This window comes from Psittacula echo (assembly GCF_963264785.1).
Source record: "Psittacula echo genome assembly, chromosome: 21".
NCBI lineage: Eukaryota > Metazoa > Chordata > Aves > Psittaciformes > Psittacidae > Psittacula > Psittacula echo.
Window position 1 is genome coordinate 4,931,870 of NC_137757.1, and position 21,836 is coordinate 4,953,705.

The following is a 21,836-nucleotide window of genomic DNA, read 5'->3' on the forward strand; positions in this document are numbered from 1 at the left end:
CTTCTTTCTGTTAAGCATCTTCTGAAATGTGATCAGTTACTGAAGTATCTTGATATGGATGTTGAGGTCTATTATTAAATACCTGAATTTTTAGTCTGAATTTAAGTGTTAGGAAAATGTTAGAAGTCATCTTACCAGTAATGGAACTCATACTGGAGTGGTACCTGCTTGATCATACTGAGAAGATGGATGAGATGGACAGTGGAGGCTAGAGGACTGAGCATGCACAGTGCAGAGAGAATGATACAGTTTTTCCTGCTCACAATGTCCATGAGCAGGTGAGGACTTGGCCAGATGTTTTACCATCATAGAAAGGCCTGTTCCAGAGCTTTGCATGACTTTCTACTGTGTATTTGTTTCTATGCCAAAAAAGAAGGAGGCATCACGGATTATATAGCTGGAAGAAAACAGGTGTATTTGAAGTATGAAATTCAAGCAAGTTGACAAGCGTAGTCTTGAGAACACTGAGGTCATGATGCTGCTTTCAGAGATGACCTATGTTCTTGCCAATTTGTCACCTTTCCTTGTAGTGTGGTACTTTTTGGATGGTATTTAATGCATTGCTCTGCATGGGGCATACTCATGGTCTAGAGAGATTTTATTAAAGAAGCAGTAAAATGAGAGTAGTGACATACAACAAGCTGCTTATGTTAGTGGTAGAAACAGTGTGGATGTGGTGGTTTACATTAACTCAAGAAACTACAAGTGATGGGCTATCCTCTGGGGCCTTTCCATGTACACAGATGTGTCCTGCTGCTGCCATTGCACATGGAGGGGTCTTGTTCCCTCTCACCTTCCTCTCTGTCACCCTCAAGACTGTTTTACAGAATGAGAGGGACAGATGTGTGCCACTAGGCCATGAGTGTGCCTCGCTGTATGGAAGTAGAACTTGTCTATACTGAGAGATGACAGAGACAGTCATGGAAAGCAGAGGCTGAAAGATGCTTTATCACACAACCTGAGTCAGCTCCTGCACTTGCATCCAGCCACCCCTGCAAGCACCTCTGATGTGTGTGTCTGACCTGTTGTTAACTCCTCATGTGATAACCATCCTACGTGCATTAGGGGTGGTTTGTGTTTCATTGTCAGGCACTTCTGTGTGTTCTGGGACCCTCTCATTATGTTGCTGTTGGCTCCTTGTCCATCTGCCTTGCACTGTAAGGAACTGTTTATTGCTGTTCCCTCTAAAACCTCCTCACCTATTTGAAGACCATGGCACTCCCTTTCCAGACTAAACAAATACAGCTTTTCCCACTCTCCTTAGAGGGTTTGTTTCTCATATGTTTTATTCTGGAGTTTCTGCAATATAACTACGACATTTCTCAAATCAGTCCTTCCCTTTTGTTTGCTAACATGGTTCTAGAGGTTTGAAACAGCAATGAAGACACAACTTTGAAGAATCAAAACCCTGGTGTGCTGTACAGATAGGTGAATGACTTAATTTGACTCATAGGTGACAGTTTGAGATCAGGTATGTAAATAAAGAGCCATTGAAGAGTTTCATTCTGACAAAGCAGCAGCATGGAGTGAGCTGCACTTGCCCAGCTCTAGAGCATCTCCCATGTCTTCTGGGTAAGAAGCAGAGCTCATAGCCTGAGCCTGCTATATACACTGTGTGAAAAGCTGCAGTTGGCTTTCACAGTCTTGGTGCTGGTTTTGGGTAGGGGGGGTTTAAGGAGAAGGGTGGTCTTTCTGCTGGCCCTGAACTTTGTGTCTAGCTCCACACGTCCTTTGTCCCTCTGCTTTGCACACTTCTGCTTGTTTTTACATAGATCCTCTCAACTGATTTCTGCTTTCTAACCAGGGCCGGGGCAAATGCCTTTGACTTTGACTCTAGGTCTGGAAACACTTAAACAAAAGCCTGAGGAGCCCTGAAGAACCAGGCCTGAGCTGAGCTGCTTCAGTGGGACACTGGTTTTACCCCATCAGTGCAGTAGACTAGAGCCTAACACAGCACCTGAGCTGGACCCATAGTGCTGATGTGTGCCTTGAACAGAGGAACTACAGTGGTTTGCTGGCTCTGTGCTCTGCCCAGTATTGTTACCAAGGCTTTACAGAACAGCAGGAAATCTAGATGAAACATTTAGATGGGGTTTTTTTCCCTTGTTTTAAGCTCTATTTTTGCTGTTGTCAGTCTGTGGAAGCTACTGACTTGTGGCTTGTTTTAACATACTCAACCCAAAGCCCAGCGAAGCAGTGGAAGCGTTGTCCTTGACCTTGACAAATACCAGCTCAGCCTCGCCATGTAAAGCTGAGGTCCTTTGCAGGGCTGTGCACCTCAGAGGGATCAGCAGGTCCCTTACACTGATGAGCAGTTCATCCTTCTGTGACACTACCAGATTTTTAGTTGCAAGCTTTGGAAATTGGTCTTGTTGGTGCTTCTAATTTTCTCTTTTCCAGGCAGCTTTGTCAGCAGCTCTAACCCGTGCACAGCCTGACAGTCAGAAATTCAACATTTCTCATGTGTCATTTGTTACTTGCTTTTGTGATGAGCAAAAATCTGCATCTGAGGTCGCAGCATGCTCTTTGGTGCCAGCATATCTGTTTGTAACTGGTCCAATTTATCTGATTCAGGTGCACTGTGGCCAGGTATGAAACCTGAAAGTGGTTTAATTCAGACTGCATCTACAAGTCAGCACAGTGTTCTTACCTGCACTACAGGGTTAACCACAAGCCAGCCCAGCCCAGCACATTATTCTTATTCCATTGAAGGTAACTTGGCATGGTTTTTATCTGCATCTCTCTCCACCTAATTGAGTCCAGATACCACAAATAGAGAGGCTTGCACGTTTGTCCTTGCTTTGTGCATGCTTCTTTATGCTTTGCCTCTTCTTTTTGTGTGTGTGTATGTGTTTGGGTTTATGTTTGCTACCTACCTCTGTATGCACCAGGCTGGCTTGTTGGTGCCATGCTGATGGACTTAACAGGGTGAAAAGCAAATGGGAAGGGGAGACGAGACTAAATATTGTGTTCTTGCATGCCTTTTTTGGGAATGCTCTTGCAGCTGAAACTCTTTATGGTGGGCTTTAGCTTGACATCAGGAAATAAACTGTGTCACACACACTGCCCAGGTTGGTAGATCTGGTAGAAAGTGAATTTCTCACTATAGGAAAAGCCTTCAAATATTCCAGCTGCTGGAAGTGCCACATCAAAGAAGCCAATTGCTGAATTTCACCAGGTTCCAAAGCAATTGTTAGGAGTAAATGTGCCACTTGGTTGAATAATGGAACATTGTTGCTTATGGCAAATATGTGCAAATTGACATGAGGGGTTAGGCGGGATTTTTGCCATTTTATTTGGGTGATGAATTGTGAAAATTTGTCTCTTTCTCTGTAGTTTTTAAAAAGCATTTCAAGAATTCTTTATTTCTTGTGTGATGTTTTCATAGAATAGTTGAGGGACTTCAGGAGAATTTAGTTCAGCCCCAAAGAAGTGTTGACAGTGAATTCAGAACCGGGTTATTCAGGGCTTTGTCTGGTTGGGTCTCAAAAGCCTCTGAGGATGGAGATTTCTCCAGTCCCAGTGCCTGGTTCTCAGCACAAAAGAGAACCCTTTCCTCTGTTGTCAACCTGGAGCATCCCCCGTTTCCCGTTGCAACTGTTTCTCTCCTCCTCCTGATTGTGCCCCTGCAAAAGGGGCCTGGCTCTGTCTTCTCAGTCACCTCCATGCAGGTAGGAGCTGGCTGCTGTCAGGTCCCCCAGAGCCATCTCTTCTGCAGGCTGGGCTGTCCTGCTCCCCCTGCTGCCCCTCACAGGGTGCATGTTCCAGCTCCCCAAGTGTTTTGGTGGCTCTTTGCCAAACCCACTGAATTTTATCAACATGTTTCTTGTGCTTGAGGCCCCAGACCGAATGCAGTATCCAGATGTGCTCTAATGAGTGCCAAGTGCACTTGATGACTGAGAATTTTGCTTGTTGTGCTTGGCCATGGTGGTACATCACAGAGGTGCTTGGAAGCACTGGGAGCGATGGGAGGAATGGCTGCTTCTTGCCTCCCCTCTTCCTGCCCTGGGGCAGCAGAGCAGCCAAGTGAGACATAAAATGCACTCATTGCAATTTCCTAGTGCAAGAATGGGCTTGAAACATCTTTGAAAACAACTGAAGCAAAGCCAAATAGGATAAATAAGGCAGGGGGGGTAGAGATACAAGGTCTGAGAATGAGGTCTGGAAGTTGGGAAGAAAGAGAGAAGAAAGTTACAGCATCTTCAAGGCAGTATTTGGGTTTGCTGAGGCCATGAAATGGTTGGTCCTTTCTGGCACATCCATGCCAAATGTTTTTGCATGGGTTTTGCCCTTTCACAGGTAAAGAATCTGACTCCCAGTGCAGGAAGAACTGGTCAATCTCTGTGGTGGGAGCTGTTTGGAAGGATCTGATGTGTAGCACTGGGTAGAGAAAGGGTAATAAAGAAACATTGGAAAGAGACCAGGGTTAAGCTAGACATGAAATTCATACACAGGGAATCTGTTTTTACCAGAATCCCAGCACTTGGAATCTTTTTTTTCCATGTTTTCTTGTTTTCATTGTCTCAGGGCAGCAGCAGCCTCTTCAGAGCACTACAGGTGAGAATGGCTTTCTGTGTGCTCTCTGTGGTCACCTTGAGAGAGGTGGTACAATAATGTCTTCCATGTAACTCATCTGCAGAGAAGAGGCTCTTCTCTGGAGAGCTGCTCTTCATAGTGCCCTGGGAAGTGCCATTCTCTTTAGCTGTAACAGCCTTGATTGTTCCTGTAACGTGGAGAGGTGGAAGGAGTTTTATTCGGAAACTAACCCCTATTCTCTAACAGTTGCTTATGAGGAGTTTCTGTGATGGGTGCCTGACTCTCACAACTGTGCTTCTAGTAGCTTCTACAGCTACTGTAGGTACTTGAGTGTCTTCATTACTGTTATTGCTGCTCAGTGCAGCCTGTTCTCCATTTTCTAAGTCTTCCCCCCTGTATTCTCTCCCATCTGGATTTGAACACTGCTGCTCCTACCTATGAGGGAATTCCCAGGGGCTACCTTTGTTTCTGCTTCTAGGAAGATGCCACCCTTCACCCTGCTCACCTCTTGTAAATGCTCTGTATTTCTGCACCTCTTTTAAGATTTATTCTTTTTGGTTTTCATCTTTTTTTGAGGCATATTTTGGATCCATTCCTCTTTGCTGGAGCTGTTCACCAGGTAGTATGTGCGCTTGACATAACACAACGCACATTAAGAGTTCATGGTGGGGTCTGTTTCCTTGGGTAGAAAGACTGAAGCCTTCAGAAGCTCGAGTTCTTCAGGCTTGGGGTGAATTCCTCATGGGTGTCATCTGCAGAAAGTGATTTTGTCAGTGATGGTAAAGTGGAGGCAAGGCTGTGGATTTCTGCAAGTGTTTTCATAATCATCTGAACGTGATTTTTGATTTTATTTGTGTGCAGAGAAAGAAGGTTTAGCAAAAGAGAAGTATTTCTTGGTGGCACCTGCTACATCCTGATGTTGCTCATGCTGATTTCATTCTGTGTTTTCACTAACCCTTGAGGGTCCCAAACCCCCACGTGGAGTGATGTTCAATGGAGTGTAAAACCACACAAGCTACTAAATGACTGGTGTTCCCAGAACAGCCTCTTCTGGGTTTTGGAAGAACTGAATGCAGTGACAGAAAGGCTTAAAATTCATACTAACAAATACTTGTCTCTGATAATCTGACCTGCAAGCTGTTGACAAATCATTGCAGAAAGTCTCATCCAAACCCCAGTTGTAGCGTCCCAGGGATTTGGGGAAATACGCTGCTTTCCTCAGTAGGAAACACCCTTTTTATACTGTTGGAAATATTTTTACTGTTTCCTTCCATTTCCTGTTCTAATGAGACAAAATATGTTAAGTCAAATGCAGAGAGAATTTATCAGAGCTCATTTAAAGACATTCACATTCATTTCACTGATTTATTCTGATTCGTCTTCAGCTGCTACTATTGAACATCAGAAGGTGATTGTTGTCTTCACAAAACTTTCAGTCAAGATGTGAAGCCATTTTAATGATACTCCAATTGCTTGGCAGGGGTGGAGGGAAGGGTTCTGAAGCCCCTGGGTTTGCAGGTACATTGACTCTCCTTCCCTTTAAGCTCAGTTGAAAGGTAACTGGTTTCAAAGTACACCCCACTTCTTTTATGGCTGTTACAAGCAGAGCGCTGCTTGGAGCACAGGTGCTTGCACATAGTAAGTACTTGTTTCACAGCTTGGATTGGTCTCGTCTCTTGTGCTTTCCTAGAAGCATTTAATGCAGTAATTCTTCATTTTACAGCATCAACTACCAATGCCAGTCCAGTCTCCACATCCTCAACTGTTGTCAATATTTCCACGTCAGCAGTAGCCAGCATCTCACAGGTAAAACTTCTTCCTTATCATGTTTATGTGCAGCATCAGTAAAATTAAATCAGCAGAAATTAAAATCCTCAAGCACAGCTTCAGGTGCTCAGTGATCTCAATGAGTAAATAGTCTTCATAAATGGATACCTTTAGTCACAGCATGCAAAACAGTTGCTTGCTGAAGTCAGGGCATGAGTAAAGGCAGTGTATCCTGTGGCTCTTGTATCTGGTATTGCACACTCAGCCAATACCAAGACCACTTTCTGTTGCTGTCAGTACGTCTGGTATCAGAAAATAAAACCCAAGACTAAACCACAAATACCAGAGCACAGAGAGAGGGGACTGACACTGATACTCCCCTGTTACTGTCACATCATTCATGATGAGTTCATTTGTGAAGAATCTGGAGGCAGAGGAGTGCCTGTCACTGCTGGCCTCCTGTCTGCAGACCTGCCTGTGCCCTTGGGAACTCTGAGCTCTCAACCCTTTTTGAGGATGTCTTAGATATGCAGAAAGAGCTAGTATGAGGTCCAACTGCTCTTGCTGGGATTTCTTTTTGACAAGCACATTGTAGCATAAAAATCATCTTAATATAGAATGTTTTCTGAAAGAAGTCACCTGTCACAACTAATCCTTTCCTCTAACAGGACTATCCCACGTACACAATCCTTGGCCAAAGTCAGTACCAGACGTGTTACCCGAGTTCTGGCTTTGGAGTGGTGACACCAGCAGAGAGCAACACAGAGACCACTGTGTTAGCCACAGCCACGTACCCAGCCGAGAAGCCAAGCGCCATGGTGCCTACGCGGGCGGTGCAGAGACATTCCTCTGGTAATGGCTGGATCTTTAGCAGGGTGCCTGCAGAGCACCTGACATAAACAGTACAGAGTGCACACATGGGGAAAGCTTTCTGTCCAAAAGGTAATTGCAGCACCTTTGCATGCTGGCCTGGACAGACAGGACATTTGCCTTCTGTTGTCAGACTGGTCTCACTGGTGCTCAGGGTTTAAGAGTTTAGGTATAGGAAGACATATAACTGTGACAATTCAGGAGACACCCAGTACACGCTCTGGATGCCCTAAGGAGAAGGAATTCCAGGGGTGACTTGAAGAGCTGTTAACAGCAACTACCTGGGGACTGTTGATTGATGTGTTGGGGCTGGGTGCTCACTTGGCCTACACGGCACCAGATGGTACCCACTCTCAAAGCTCCTGTTAGCTCCAGGATCTCTGAATCTGAATACTGCAGCCAGCTATTCAGATTGCCTGACAGCCATGGCATAGATGCTAGTCCCGTGATGGGACTCACACACGCCTTGTCAGGAACTGTAGTTTGGCCATCACCTCTCAATGAGTTGTTGCTGATGTGCTGAGAAACACATCCTTTCTTTCCTTCTGCTTTATCATGTAAAGCGGTGTTGAAATGACAGCTCACCACACTGGGATGTGTATCAAGAAGCAAAGCTTCTTGCCCTCTTTCAGGAAGCAGTTGCCCTCTGGTTGTGGTGAGCAACATCAGATTTACCCATGAGAATGTTTCTTAGTTGATACTGAAAACGTATGGAATTGACCTGTTATTTCAAGGCACTGGCCAGGGAGTGACCCAGTTGTTAATGTTTTCATGCCATTTTCTTAGCTCTGAAATTCTCCAGGGTTAACATTTTGCATGAATTTCCATAGGAATTCCTGTGTCTTGGCTTGAAAGACCCCGTTTGAATTCAAGCTTTCTCAAGCCCTCTTTGCCCTCTGCCTTCTCACTACACTTCTGGTCCTATTTGTGAACCAGTCAGGCAGCGGTCCAGGATGTTACCTCTTCTGCCTGAACTCTTAGTAAAGGATTCAGAGGGTATCTCCCATCGTGGCAGTAACATTCTGCACATCAAAGCTTTCATTTTTATGGGGTTTTTTTATGGTGGTGCTCCACGATTTCCCTGGGAAGGGTGCTCTTACCAGTAGCAGAATAGGCTCCATCATGTATCTCCATCAGCCATGGCCATGGTGCTTGGCCACGTCTGTGCTTCTAGGACCAATTCATCCCCATTATCCTTTACTAATTCTCGGATAGGGCAATGGAGCTGTGGTGTGTTTCCCAGCACGCTGTACATTTGTGTGTGATTACCACACTCCAGGTAACTCTGTGCTCTGGCTATTATTTAACTGGTAGTCAAAGGCTTTCAGTGGCACAGGGGCAAGCAGTGTGGAGGTGGAAAGAGCATTTGTTGTATAGTGCTGCTTGGCCCAAAAGGTGTTTGACCAGGAAGCCTGAGAGGGAGAAGCATCATGAAATACTTTCCTTTGTACACTCATTCCAGACTGAGGGATTCTGGTGTTCTCTCAAGAAGTATTGAAAGAAACCATTGAGGAATAAAGCAGATCCATGGTTGTGAGACACCTGAGGGGTTACAGGCCTTGGGGTGGAGGGTGCTCTGTCCTTGGCTTTGTGCTGCAGGCAGAATGCAGTAAGTAGCTTGGTCCTCGTCGACTGAATGGAGGAAACAGAGCTGCTTTGAAATGATGGGACAAAGAAATCATGTTTTATGTTCTACTAAGGGTTCATCTACTACTGCATCAATAAAGCAAGATAACATCTTCCTTTTCCAAAGGTTTGTGGCCAAATGTTATCAGCTTTATGTTGGTGTTTGTTTTGAGAGATGGGGGGTGAGACCTGTGTGATTTCTTTCTTTTAGGAGATGCATCCACAAGTCCTTCATTATCAAGAGCAACAGCAAGTAAAGAGTTAGATGAGCAGGCAAGAAAAAACATCCCTGGGAAGAACAGGGGAAAGAGGAAAGCAGATACCTCTTCCTCACAGGACAGTGAACTGGAGGTAAGTGGTAATCTTCTTTTCTATAGGTAGCATTGCAGAATAGTGTGGTGGTAAAAGTTCTCTCTTTCTTTCATTCTGTCTCCATGGCAATTTTCCATCTGCCATTACTGAGAAGAATTTGTCTCCGTCATCTTCTCAGTTCCCTTTCGATTAGCTGTGGTCTGCTTTTAGATCACCCTTAGTCTCCTCTTTGCTGAGGTGAACCATCACAGCTCCCTCAGCCTCTTCTCTAGGCTGCTGACCATCTTGACAGCCTTTTGCTGGCTGCTCTGGTTTCCTCACGTAAGTCTTGAATGGAGGCTGCCATCTGGGGTGACCTTCCCAGTGCCAAGTAGGGTGAGATGGCACCTTCCTTCTATCAGCCAGGCACACTTGGCAGTTCATCTTATCACACAGAGAGTGCTGCTGGCTCATACTGCACTTGTACCCTCCAGCTCCTCCCAGCCTAGACCCATACAAGGGGTTATTCTACCCCACGTGCAGATTCTGCAGTTATTGAACTTCTAGTTTCTGTTGGTCCAGTTCTCCAGTTTATCAGAGTCCTTCTATATGAAACTGCTCTTCCTCATGGCAGCTGATCCTACTTATTTATCATAACCGAGGTGTCTCTGATAAACAGCAAAGTCATTTACTTGGTGCTCTCCAGATCACAGACAGTAAACTGCCCTAGCAGGGCTCTAAAGTTCATTAGCACTCTGTTTTGCTTTTATAACTATAAAAGCAAGAAAAGCTTTTGGAAACAGTTTTGACCAAGTGAGCCTTACTCTTGAAGTGTGTTGGTGCACTCTGGCAGTATATAAACTCCTCTGCAATAAGCTGAGAGTTTGATGTGTTCAGCCTGTGACATGAATACTGTTGTTCATATCTGTTAAAAGCATGCAGCAACTGACCACAGAATTAACCCTAAAACTTGCTGCTTCATTGTAGCTCAGTGCTTGAAGTATCTCAGCTCTAACCTGCTTTTGTTCTCTATGCAGCGAGTGTTTCTCTGGGACCTGGATGAGACCATCATAATCTTCCATTCACTTCTCACAGGGTCTTATGCTCAAAAATATGGCAAGGTAATAATTGTCTTCTCTTGGAAGAAAAAGTGTATCTGTCATGCACAATTAAATGTTGATCTTTGCAAAAGAACAGATCATGCTAATTTGATTGAAATGTATGAGGTGATACTTTTAACTTGTTGGGGAAAGAGCACTAGATTTGGCTTTACACAGGGCTAGGACACAGACATCACAAACACTTCCCTTCTTACAAGTCTTTAGAAGTGAAACTGATGTTACCATCATTGGGAATCACTGAGGTCACAGCACATAGTGAAAGGAAGGACATTTTCTCCTTTAAAATATATTGAAGATCTTGTAAATGTTTTGTTTGTGTTGCCTCTGACAGTGCAGCAGGCCCTGCTGTGCAGTGCGTTGCTGTGCAGTGCGTTGCTGTGCAGTGCGTTGCTGTGCAGTGCGTTGCTGTGCAGTGCGTTGCTGTGCAGTGCGTTGCTGTGCAGTGCTGCAGTGCTTTATTACACTTTGGGTCAATGTATTAAATATTAAATATTAGGGAAATTGTAGTCTACACTGTTGAATGCAGATGGAATTACATCAGGCTTGATAGGCAGTGGGAACACTGCAATGTAACTGGTGGAAGAGTGATCCCAATTTACTCCCGCCTGTAACCACAGTGAATTTACCTTTTCTCTTTTTGCTTTGCCAGGACCCAACTATAGTGATTGGCTCAGGTCTGTCAATGGAGGAGATGATTTTTGAAGTAGCTGATACCCACTTGTTTTTCAATGACTTGGAGGTACGTAGCAAATGGTTTTGAAAGGCAAAGCTCCACATTACCTGGTTAGAGCTACACTGCACCCTTTGTGAGGGCTCTTGTGCTTCCAAGACACTTAATGCTGAACTGTAACAGCCTGCAAACCTGAAGTGGTTCTAGGCACAACCAAATTGGAGGTGGACTCCTTTATCTGAGACAGGCATTCTGCAGATTTCTAGTGTCGTGAGCTCTTGTAGCTCTCTGTTGGGTTTCTACTTGATCCTGTATAAATAAGAGGAGTGGTTTCTGCTTTGTCTTCTATTTGCACGCTGGACTGGTAAGCACTTTGCTGTCACAGATTCTGTTTTGAAGGGAAGAGCAGAGATACGGGGAAAAAAGTGACCTTGAGAATGTCAGATCCCAGGGGCTTTGACTAAGCCAAGGACAGAGCACAGCTTGTGCATCTCAGCCAGTGTCTCAGGAGATTATGCTGGCAGCATAACAAGTGTGAAGGACACGCTTCCATAGGCATGTTGCACATGAGGAGGTCCCACAGCACCTTCCATCTGTCTTTCCTGCAAGCTCTCTCCTGCTGCCTCCCATTCCCATCCTGCCTCAAGGACTTCTGATCAACTCCCATCCTCTTTCATGCACAGTATTCTTTGCCAAATTAAATACATCTCACTGTTCCACACCACTTCCACTGAAGGCTGAATATGGACAGTGAACAGTTAATTTTAGGTGCATCACTGATGCACATCATGGAAAAATTATGGGTTTATTGATGCAAATAGAAACTTAAATGAAGTTAAGTGACTGTGACTGCTTGCAGCTCTAAACTTTTCAAAGGTGGTAATGACAATTACCTCCCTGTCCCAGGAAAAACAAAACACCCAATACAGGCTTGGTTTAGATCACACGTTCTTTAACCTGCGAATTTCAGTATGTTTCTGGATTATGACATGACTTTGTTTCTTAAACAGGAGTGTGACCAGGTACACATAGAAGATGTGGCATCTGATGACAATGGCCAGGATTTAAGGTGGTGTATGATGAATGCCTGAAATGTATAGCTGGTGCAGTCTGGTTTCTGTGGGGACTTGAAACCCAAACGAGGTTAGGGGAGGGAGGTCAGCATTGTGCAAGGGCTGAAACTTGGCAAATGGTGTTTGTTTGCTGGGGCTGTTTCTTTGAAGACCTACAAAACATTAAGACTTTCAGAATTATAGTGTGAATTATCTTGTCCACTGCTGAATGCTGCCTTTGTGCTCAGTGAGGTGTGATGGAGAACCAACTCTCCAAACCTCATGATCTTGACCTTTGACAGTCTCATTTACATCCATCTGTGAGCCGATCGTGCAGGCTGTCAGAGGGGTAAGGGTAAGAGAGCTGGATGGGCTCATGGAAAGGTCTGAGAAGTGCCTGTCTGTCAGGGAGAGAGAAATACAGGGAAGTGGTGAAGCAGAGCTCCTCTTCAAGGTGCTTTTCTAGCTGCTGTCATCAAGCGTACACCCCCCAGGAAAGCTGCAGTGATTCTGCTGCTGAGGCAGAACACGTCTCAGATCTGCTTTTCTGAAACAGCAACTACAATTTCTCCACGGATGGCTTCAGTGGCTCGGGCAGTAACACAAACCACAGCTCCTCAGTTGGTGTCCAGGGAGGAGTGGACTGGATGAGAAAACTGGCCTTCCGCTACCGCAGGGTGCGAGAGATCTATGACAAGTACAAGACCAATGTTGGAGGTGAGTGTTCACCTGCACCAGTATCTGAGCGCTCAAGCTGTGGTGGCTTCTCCCATTACCTTGAAACAGTCTCAGCTTTCAGGTGCCCTCAGTGCTGTTATTTACTGCAGAAGAGGCAGTTGAACTGTGGGCTGCCCCTCTCTGTGTTGGACTTGCCCACTCAGCTGGGAAAACCTGTGGTTCTTGCCTTCCAGGCCTTCTGAGCCCGCAGAAGAGGGAGGCTCTGCAGCGACTAAGGACTGATATAGAAGTGCTAACAGATTCCTGGCTGGAAACTGCATTAAAGTCCCTGCTACTCATACAGTCCAGGTATGGAAACTGGAAACGTGTATATTGCTTTCTCAGCCCTTTCTCTCACTCTGATTTGTGTTCAGTGCTGTGTTGCAGCAGTGTCTACGTGTAATACTGCTGCTGTTTGTCACAGGTACTGAGAAGCAAAAGGAGTGAGAGCAGGAATTCCACTCCTTGGGGTTTTTCTGCTGCATCATGTGTTGTTAGGATGATCCCCATAATAGGACTCTGCTCACAGAATTCCATTTCTGCTGGAGAATTCCTAGTTTAAACAAAAAGCAACCAAACCAAACCCACAAATCAAACCTCTTGAAGGCAGGACAGTGAAGCACGTGGCACTTTGGGAAGCTGAGCAAGCTGCCCAGGGTGGCCCTGGCACCACTGGCCGTAGATGGGCTTTTACAAGTGTTTTCCTTCTTTCAGGAAAAACTGTGAGAACATCCTGATCACAACCACCCAGCTGGTGCCAGCTCTTGCCAAAGTTCTCCTCTATGGATTGGGAGAGGTGTTTCCCATTGAAAATATTTATAGTGCTACAAAAATAGGTAAGGGGTTGTGCTGGTGCCTGGCACTGAGGTGTCTGCTGTGGATTGTTACACAGGAAACACAGTTCCTGCAGCTGAGCAGCCCCCATGGCTGCTGTGGTCCCTCTGGCCATGTAATAGTGATGGCTTCTGGCCTCACAAGCTGAACTGGGTGTTATCCGCTTCCCAGTAAGATGAGAATGTGTTTCTGTACTGGGAAGAAGGGACCTGTTCGGGCTTCTCCTGTTCTCTGCCTGAGGCTCATGATAGGGGGCTTCCTTTGGCAGGTAAAGAGAGCTGTTTTGAGAGGATCGTGTCACGATTTGGAAAGAAAGTCACCTACGTGGTGATTGGAGATGGGCGAGATGAAGAGGTGGCAGCTAAGCAGGTGAGTTGTGACTCTGCAGAGCTGGGATGTGGGTCCATGCAAAGGGAAGTTTGCAGCTGTTTTCTGCCAGGGATCTTCTTGCCAGAGCTGAACTCTCAGGCCAAGGGGAAGTTTTGCCTTTGATGCGAGAGAAATCTCACTGCGTTAAGAGGAGGAATTTTGTGGCTATTAGGGGTTTAAAGTTTCAGTTTTACTGTTGTTTAGCATTGTGTATAACATTGTCCCTGTAAGAGTATCTTGATGTGGCATGTCTTGATCATAGCACGCAGCTATGAGTGGGATAATGCAGTTTCTCGGAAGCACAGAGGGAGTCTGTCATCAGCCAGATCAATACACAGCATCTGCCCTTGGTCTGAATGACAAACAAGGAGCAAACCGGTTGTTCAGTCCTGCTAACTAAAGGCAGTGAAGCGCACAGGTTGATGTCAGGACATCATCTCTGCAGGCTCCACATGCCTGCCACGTGCCAGAGTTGTCACTTCCCAGGAAAGGCTTTCCTGGCTAAAGCAGCAGCTGGGGTTTCCATCAGGAGCATGCCAAGCAGCTGATAGTGCTGGTGCCTGTCATAAATAGATGTGCAGACAAGATCAGGCTTCAGATACACACCATGCAGCTGAGGCTCTTTCTGAATGTGGTGTGTCACAACCTCGTATTGCACAACCCTGCAGCTGAACCTTGCCTGCTTCCACCTCGCTGTGAAATCACCCCAATAAAGCTGCCTTTGTCATCTCTTACAGCACAACATGCCTTTCTGGAGGATCACAAACCACGCAGACCTCGTGTCCCTTCACCAAGCCCTTGAGCTGGACTTCCTGTAGGAAGCTGGAGCAAAGGTGTGACTGCAGCTCCTGCAAGCCCTCTCCATCACTGGGGAGGCAGAAATCTCATACATTTGGGGACTCACTTTTCAGCTTGATGAAGAAAACATACCCAGTGAGAACTGTGCAGCACAACGCGGCCCCAAGGCACGACCTCAGGAGCACGGGCCCTGCCAAGTACAGAGGTGTCCTGTGAGGAAGCTCTGGACTCAGCAGAGCTGGAGCTTGTCTGAAGAAGAGACTCACAGAAGCCAGCTGAGTTCCTCTCTAGCAGGTAGTCTCCCGAGGGAGAGGGCGATCCAACACAAGTGCTTGTAGGAGCCTTCTCCCTTCTGTTCAGCTTAGTTGTAGAATCCAAGTAAACACAAAACCTTATTTTTATAGAGAAATCCTGAGGGCAGAGCTGAACCTCCCTTGTTCCACGGGGCCAACGAGAGCTGTGGGCTTTTCATAGGAAATGCTAATGAAAATGTCAAAAATACCTCTACTGCTGTGAAATGTGTCCTCTCTCCTTCCCTGGGTGTTCAGAGCAGTTAATTTATTACAATGTCCTCATGTTATTTCCTTAGTGTGGGATTACTGGAAAATAGAGAAGGGAATGTTCCTGGGATACGTGGGTCCTTGCAGAGGAAGGTCTTGGTGGTGTTGAGTTGATCCTGGTGGCTTCCAGTCAATGTGTGCTCGAGCCCGTTAACCAGCAGGAGATCACCGGATTCCATCCGTGACCCAGGCCATAGATCCCACAGATTTTCCCTGAACAGGAATACAGCTGCCTGTGAACATTAGATACAGCACAACACCATTGCAGCCTGCTCCGGTGGGAACAGAGTCCTCATCCGGACTAGGAATAGTTCGAGAGGACTACATCCTCATGGATGTTACGAAGAAGGGAATGGTTATTGACGTTCACCTCCGCTTTCCTGACTCCATTCCTTTTAGTAGAATCTGATTCCATTTTCTTGTATTCTTCTTTGCATAACGACATAGTTAGAAACAAACCCCTTGTTAAGAGGGACTTCCTTTTGGAAGACACTCACTCGGCAGCCTGGAGCCCATTGGCTTTGGGAATGGTGGCTCATCGGAAAGAGGCTGGAGTCCATGCCCTGCAGTGCCAGGAACCAGGAATTGTGCCAGGTCAGGCTGGGTTCAGTGGTTTCTGCCTCCTCCCTGTACGTCCATGGCACCAAACCAGGCAGTGCTGGGGGTCCCTGCACAAAGATGTCTGCTGTGTCCCACCACACACCTCTGCTGAGCCCAAACCCCTCCAGACCTCCGGTCCCCAGCCCAGCATCACCCGCCTGGGACACACAGGGCAGGGCTGACCCCACAGCACTGCAGGGAGGACGCTGACCCATGGGGCTGTACCACAGCCATGGGTGATGTGTTTGCTGCAGACCTTCCATGGCATTAGTGACTGAGGAGTGATTTCCATCAGTGCTGGGGACCATCACGGAGATGTGCCTGGAGCAGGGGGTTTGGATCCCCGGCGCTCAGGGGCTGCACACGGAGCTGTCGCTGGGGTTCAGATGTCCCAACCTCCAGTTTGGCTTCCTGGCTTTTAATCAGAGGAGGTTCTCCATGGTGGTCACAGGAGGCAGGAGGGCTCTGCTTTCCATCCAGCTCCTTCCTAGGTGTTGGCCTCGTGCTCTGATCTCAGGTGGATGCTCTGGGTCTGCATATTTCCCCAGGAACTCTGCTTTAGGACCATGCCCCTTGTCTAGAACCTGCTGCCTGTGAGCAACCTGCCCTCCAGTCCCATTAGAAGCATCCTGAGGAGCCAGTTTGTGTTGTGGGTGTTACTGAGCAGCTCAGAGGAGGGGATGGAGCAGGCTGGGGCCGTGCTCGGTTGAGGAGAAGCAGGAGCCCATGGGAGATGTTCTTCCATCTGCCACACACAGCACATGTGGAGCTCCCGTGTGTCCCCACGGGCAGCCCATGTAGGTGTGTGCTGGGGTTCCACAGCAGCGTGGGCCCCGTGCAGAGCAAGGAGAGACACTGCAGGGCTGCAGCTCCCTTGTGGCCGGGTCCATAAGGAGACCCAGGGGTCTCTGCCGCAGCCGGAGTGGATCCTGTGGGAAATGTGCTGTGCCAAGGGGCAGCCCCATTGCTCCCAGGGTCTGAAACGGTACCAGAGGGTCAGGACTCGCTTGCAGTCAGAGGCTGTGCTGGATCCTGCACATCCCTGCGGGTCCTCAGCCCGTCCAGAGCCCTCCCGAGGCTGTCCCAGCCTGTTGGGAGCACGCTGGCTCCCGTGGCTGAACTTTGGGATTAAACCCTGTGCCTTAACCTCCCACCACCCAGTTCCCCAGGGCCCGCAGCAGGCTGCAGAGGGGGTGCTGGCCCCAGGGACCCCCCAGCTCGCCTTCGGCTGCCTTTACTCCAGATGGCTTTAAGGGCATGCTAAGATGTCAGCAGACTTTTCCCCAGGTGTGGAAGGGCTGCAGCCAGGGCTGCTCCACACGGGTATTGACACACGTGTCCTTGAATGTATGTGAAGTCCTTGTCTAACCGGAGGCTGTTGCTACGTTCTGTGTTCATGTCTAATACAGGCTGCCCTGGCTCAATTAAGGGTTCCCATCTCCTGTGGGGCCGGAGCAGCAGCTCTGTCCCTCCGGGTTTGCTTGTCTCTGTGCTCTCCCGTTCCCCCTGACCTGGTGCCAAAGCCAGTGCAGGGCTGGCAGCGGGGCTGGGGCCCCCCCTTGTGCTGCTGCCTCCCCTCCAGCTCCACCACTGAGGCTTAAACCCCCCTGCCCCGCTCTATTCGCTGCCTCCAGGGGCGAGCTGGGAGCAACAGGGCCCCACTGCAGCCCCTGCTGTGCTCCCGGCCCCTCTGCAGCGGGATGGGGATGAGCCCTGGGCACCGCTGGCTGCGGAGCCGTTGCCTGTTCATGGTCTGCGATGGGAACTGTCCTGTGAACTGGAAAACAAATAAAGTCTTTATTTTCTATAGCCACTGCTTCAGCCTCTTCTGTCCCCTGCACCCCCTGGGCTGGGCCCGGGGGCACCGGCACCATAAAGGGGGTTCCTATGGGAGCCAGTGGTGGAGGCACCCAGAGGTACCGGCTCCTGGGCTCTGCTGTGGTGCCTGGGGGGGCTCACGGTGCTTGGGCAGTCCTGCACAAACACCAGCAATGAGCCCTCCTCCCAGCCACTGCTGCCGTGCCCCTGGCCTCGGCCTTGGCCTCTTCTTGCCATAGGAGCAGCAGTGAAGGGAGCTGCGTCCCCCAGCCCTGCCCCAGTGTGGGGGGGTCCCCTCCTGGGACAGGGTCCTGCCGGGAGGGTGCGTGCTGGCGAGCAGCCGGGATGAGCTGGGCCCTGCTCTGGTGGTGGCACGGAGCCGGAGGAAAGCAGGGACCACATCGCACCCCTACAGCTGCGAACTGGCCATGGCCAGCCCCAGCCTGGCCACGGCATCAGAGGCATGGGCCAGGGAGCGGGAAGGCAGCAAAGGGACCCGGAGGTGTCTGTGCTGAGCCGCCCTGCGGCCGCTGTCCCTGCCTCCTGATGCCTTCCCTGTCCCTCCCTGAGCGCAGTGATAATGATAACGATAACGGGCAGTCTTTGACCTCGGCAGCAAAGCAGGAGGAAGGTCCTGGTTGGGGACAGGAAGCTCAAGCGGGGGCCGCGCTCCCGCAGCAGCAGCACGCGCAGAACTCACCATTGCTTTGCTTTTGGGGTTTTTTTGGAAACGGCTAATAAATAGAAGGAAAAGCTACAGAGCAGCACAGGCACATGGCCTGGACCCCCCCCAGCACCATGGCTGTCCCCAAGGGCACAGCAAGGGGAGATGTGGGACCCTCCGGGTGCTTGCACATCACCCCCTTTTCTGCCAGGTCCCCCCAGCTGCCCAAAACAGCCCCAGGAGAACAGAACCAGGAGCAGGATGAACAAATCCTAGGCAAGTCACTCTGCAGGAACCGGCCTCAGGCAGCAGACTCCACAGCAGCAGCCCCATTCAGGAAGTGCTGCCCCATCGGCCAAGAGATGGAGAACTGAGTCTGGACCAGCCACCGCATCCGCCTGTTCACGAGGTCTGGCTCCGAGGGTGACAGCAGCTCTATCCCACCACTCGTCCCGTTGGCATCCACCTCATCAAAGCCGCCTTCCTCCTGTGCCCGCAGGCTGGGGTGCAGCCACTTGTAGTAGGTAACCCTCAGCACCAGCCCCAGCAGGTAGCAGGGCAGGGCGGCTGAGACCACCGGGATGAGGTAGGAGTGCTCGTCAGAGGGGGAGCGGCACCAGAGCCAGGAGAGGGCCAGCAGCGTGCTGTCCACCAGGATGAAGCTGTGGTAGATGATGCTGCGGTGCAGCGTCCTCCCCTGGGACACATTGAACCAGCTGAAGTAGAGGATCACGGCCACCATGGCCCGGTAGAGCTGCTCGGCGCCGGGCGACTCCATGAAGTCCGTGCCCTGCAGGCTGACCCAGAGGAACATGGCCAGCCACACGAGGGGGAAGTGCACAGCCACGGCGTAGGGCCAGAGCAGGGAAAAGAGGGCGACCGTCAGGATGCGGGGACAAATGAGGAAGAGGTTCCACAGGAAGTAGACGATGGAGGAGCTCACGCTCAGCTCGTACTTGTCCTGCAAGAATGAGCGCAGGGACTGGTGATAGTCCAGGAGAGACCAGGTCACACACAGGAACGCGGTGCAGAGCCCCAGTCCTGCAAGCACAGCGGTGCAGATGCTGAGGGCAGACTCGGGGGGGCCAGCCCAGCTCAAGCCACCCCCCCATGTCCAGCATCGCTAAAAGGAGCTTCCCACCAACTCCAACGCAGCTCCTGCAGTGGGTCAGAGCCTCAGCGCCTGCGGCTCCCCATGGTGGAGGCTGGAGCCCGGCCTTGCCCAAGGGATGGGGAGGCAGCAATGGGGCCGAGCGGCTCTGCAAAGCCCGGTCCCAGCCAGGGCAGCCCCCAGCACACACGGGCAGACAATGAGTGCCGGCTCCCCTTTCACTGCAGTGACCCTCGCTCCCCACCTCAGCACCCTCTGAGCACCTCCTCGGTGCCCTGCGCTCCCCCCTCTGCCCACATCCACATCCACACAGCATCCCCAGCAGGCTCCCGATTTCCCCCCTGCAGGGCACGCAGGGGAAGGACCACGGAGCTCCCTCAGCTCCAGCCCTGCCGCCCCCAGCCCGTCTGCCCCATCCACCCGCTCTGACCCCAAGCCTCCAGCCCCTCACCCTGGGAGGGCTCTGCCTTGTTGGTCTGCAGGATAACGCAGAGGAGCAGGGTGAGCTGCGGGGTGTTCTCCAGGAAGGTCTCGAAGAGGCGCAGCATGCTGATGTCGTGGCACAGGAAAGCCATGTGGCTCTGCTCCTCGCCGTCCTCCTCCTTCGCCCTGCACACGTCCCAGCCCACCTTCAGCGCATGGAGGCACCTGAGTGAGGAGCGGGGCAGCGGTGAGGGGCTGCGGGGTGCGAGCGCTGCAGGCCCCGGAGGACAGCTCCAAACACCCCCGTTCCTGCCCAAACTCCTCCCGCCCCTTCCCAGGCAGCGGCCGCTCGCAGCCGCAGCGGGGCTGAGCCGGTGAGGGGAGCAGCGCCCTCGGCAGGAAGCGAGGCTCGGCGCAGCCGCTCCGGCACAGCGGGAGAGCTCGGGACGGGACAGAGCTCCGGGGTGTTCCCCGCTCCCAGGCTCCGGCTCCGGGAGCTGGAGCAGAGCCGCTGCTTTGGGACGGGGAGGGAAAACCGCGTCTGGACGCAGACGGCGCCAAGCGGGACTGGGCCGCTCCGGGGACTTCCATTCCCATCCCCCGGTATCCGGTGACCCCCTGGAAGGGGCGGGCAGCGGAGGGGCCCCGAGGCGGAGCGGGAGGCCCGGGGGATGCGGTACCTGCAGAGGAAGCCGAGCTGGAGGAGGTGGAGGGCAGCGAGCAGCGCCGGGGGCGCGGCGGGGCGCAGGGCGGGCGGGTCGGAGCGCAGCCAGAGCCAGCTGCAGGCCTGGGTGGCGACCGAGCCGGCGGCGCGCAGCGCCAGCACCAGCGCGGCCAGCCCGGGCCGCCCGCCCCGCGCGTACCCCGCCGCCACCCACCCGTCCGCGCACACGTCCAGCACCGCCGCCGCCGTCCCCGCGGCCGCCAGCGCCAGCTGCAGCGGCCCGAACCCCCGCGCCATCGAAGGCACCGGCACCCGCAGCGCCCCGGGGCTCGGCTCCGCCCCACGGCCCGCCCAGCCCCCGGGACCCGCCCTGCTCAGGCTCCGCCCGGCACCGACGGCTGCTCCGGTGCCCTCCGCCCATGGCACAGATGCACCCAGCGCGCTGCGGCTGCCCCGGCAGCACCCACCCTGTTCACATGCCTGCCCTGCCCTGCCGCCATTGGCCCTGCCCGCACTGCTCTGGAGGAGCAGTACATGGGCGAGCTGCCTGTCATAGATAACACAGATGTTCCTTCCCTGCCCCGTTCTCCTGCTCCTGTGCTGGGGCCCTCGAGGTTCTTGGAGAAGCTGGCACAGCCCTGGTAAACCACATGCGTGTGAGCAGGGAAGGGGGAAAGGGCAGCGGGCAATGCCCAGCAGAAGGAAGAACCCAAGTGCAAAGTGGGAGAGCACAGAAGGGAAGAGCTGTTTATGCTCTGCCACTGGGGACAAAACCAATTTTAATTTAAAGATAATAACAGTCAAGCTTCTTCCCCCAGAGCCTCACCTTGGGCACTGACACGTGGAAGGCCCGGCCCAAGCTTGCTGAGGTCCATCCTCTGGCACAGGAAGAGCCAATCCCACTGCAGCCAAAGGTGAGGCAGCTGCTGTACGGGGCCACCAAAACACGACCTTCCCGGTCACCAGTTGTGGTTCCCCCTGAAGAGAAGCAGGTGCCAACATGAGGAACCCACCAGGAACACTTGGCATGTCACGGCTCTCACCCCGAGGAGATGAAGTCCATGGGTGATGCTGATCCTCTTCTGATTTGTGAGCTCACCTCGGAAGTCCCAGCCGAGGGAGACCGGCTCCTGGTGCAGGTCAGCCTGGCACAAGACTTTGCGATGGTCACTGCCCCATCCTCGTACCTGAAGCTTTTCTGGACGATTTCAAATCAACATCACGGAGCTTTTAGCAAAAGCCACCAATTCCATCTTGGTTTCCAAGTGGATTCTCAGCGCCAAAACATTCACAATTACCGATTCATGTGCATCGTCAACTTCAGCTCTCTCCATTTCCCCTTCCT

The 21,836-nt window shown here is 50.9% G+C and overlaps 2 protein-coding genes across 5 annotated transcripts in view; one reads left to right on the forward strand and one right to left on the reverse strand.

The window, feature by feature from the left end:
* Positions 1-17,491, forward strand: part of EYA3 (EYA transcriptional coactivator and phosphatase 3) — a 33,968-nt gene extending 16,477 nt beyond the window's left edge. For 2 of the 3 annotated variants that reach the window (XM_080632500.1, XM_080632501.1), the window contains exons 7-17: positions 6,260-6,342; positions 6,972-7,155; positions 9,011-9,150; positions 10,128-10,211; positions 10,861-10,950; positions 11,892-11,950; positions 12,490-12,650; positions 12,845-12,959; positions 13,365-13,486; positions 13,753-13,853; positions 14,591-17,491. In XM_080632500.1, the coding sequence (XP_080488626.1) occupies positions 6,260-6,342; positions 6,972-7,155; positions 9,011-9,150; positions 10,128-10,211; positions 10,861-10,950; positions 11,892-11,950; positions 12,490-12,650; positions 12,845-12,959; positions 13,365-13,486; positions 13,753-13,853; positions 14,591-14,671 (1,220 nt within the window). In that variant the 3' untranslated portion in view covers positions 14,672-17,491. The remainder of the gene's footprint in view (positions 1-6,259; positions 6,343-6,971; positions 7,156-9,010; positions 9,151-10,127; positions 10,212-10,860; positions 10,951-11,891; positions 11,951-12,489; positions 12,651-12,844; positions 12,960-13,364; positions 13,487-13,752; positions 13,854-14,590) is intronic. The other variant, XR_013958282.1, reaches the window with a different exon arrangement.
* Positions 17,492-17,952: 461 nt separating this feature from the next.
* XKR8 (XK related 8) lies at positions 17,953-21,832 on the reverse strand. 2 transcript variants are annotated; one of them, XM_080632518.1, is made up of 3 exons: positions 21,318-21,832; positions 19,856-20,052; positions 17,953-19,334 (listed from the first exon to the last, which is right to left on the reverse strand). In XM_080632518.1, exons 1-3 carry the CDS (start codon positions 21,518-21,520, stop codon positions 18,595-18,597), a joined length of 1,140 nt encoding a protein of 379 aa, XP_080488644.1. In that variant the 5' UTR covers positions 21,521-21,832; the 3' UTR covers positions 17,953-18,594. The 2 variants fall into 2 exon arrangements, with proteins under 2 accessions (XP_080488644.1, XP_080488643.1); XM_080632517.1 differs by lacking the exon at positions 21,318-21,832 and adding an exon at positions 20,508-20,814.
* Positions 21,833-21,836: the final 4 nt, after the last annotated feature.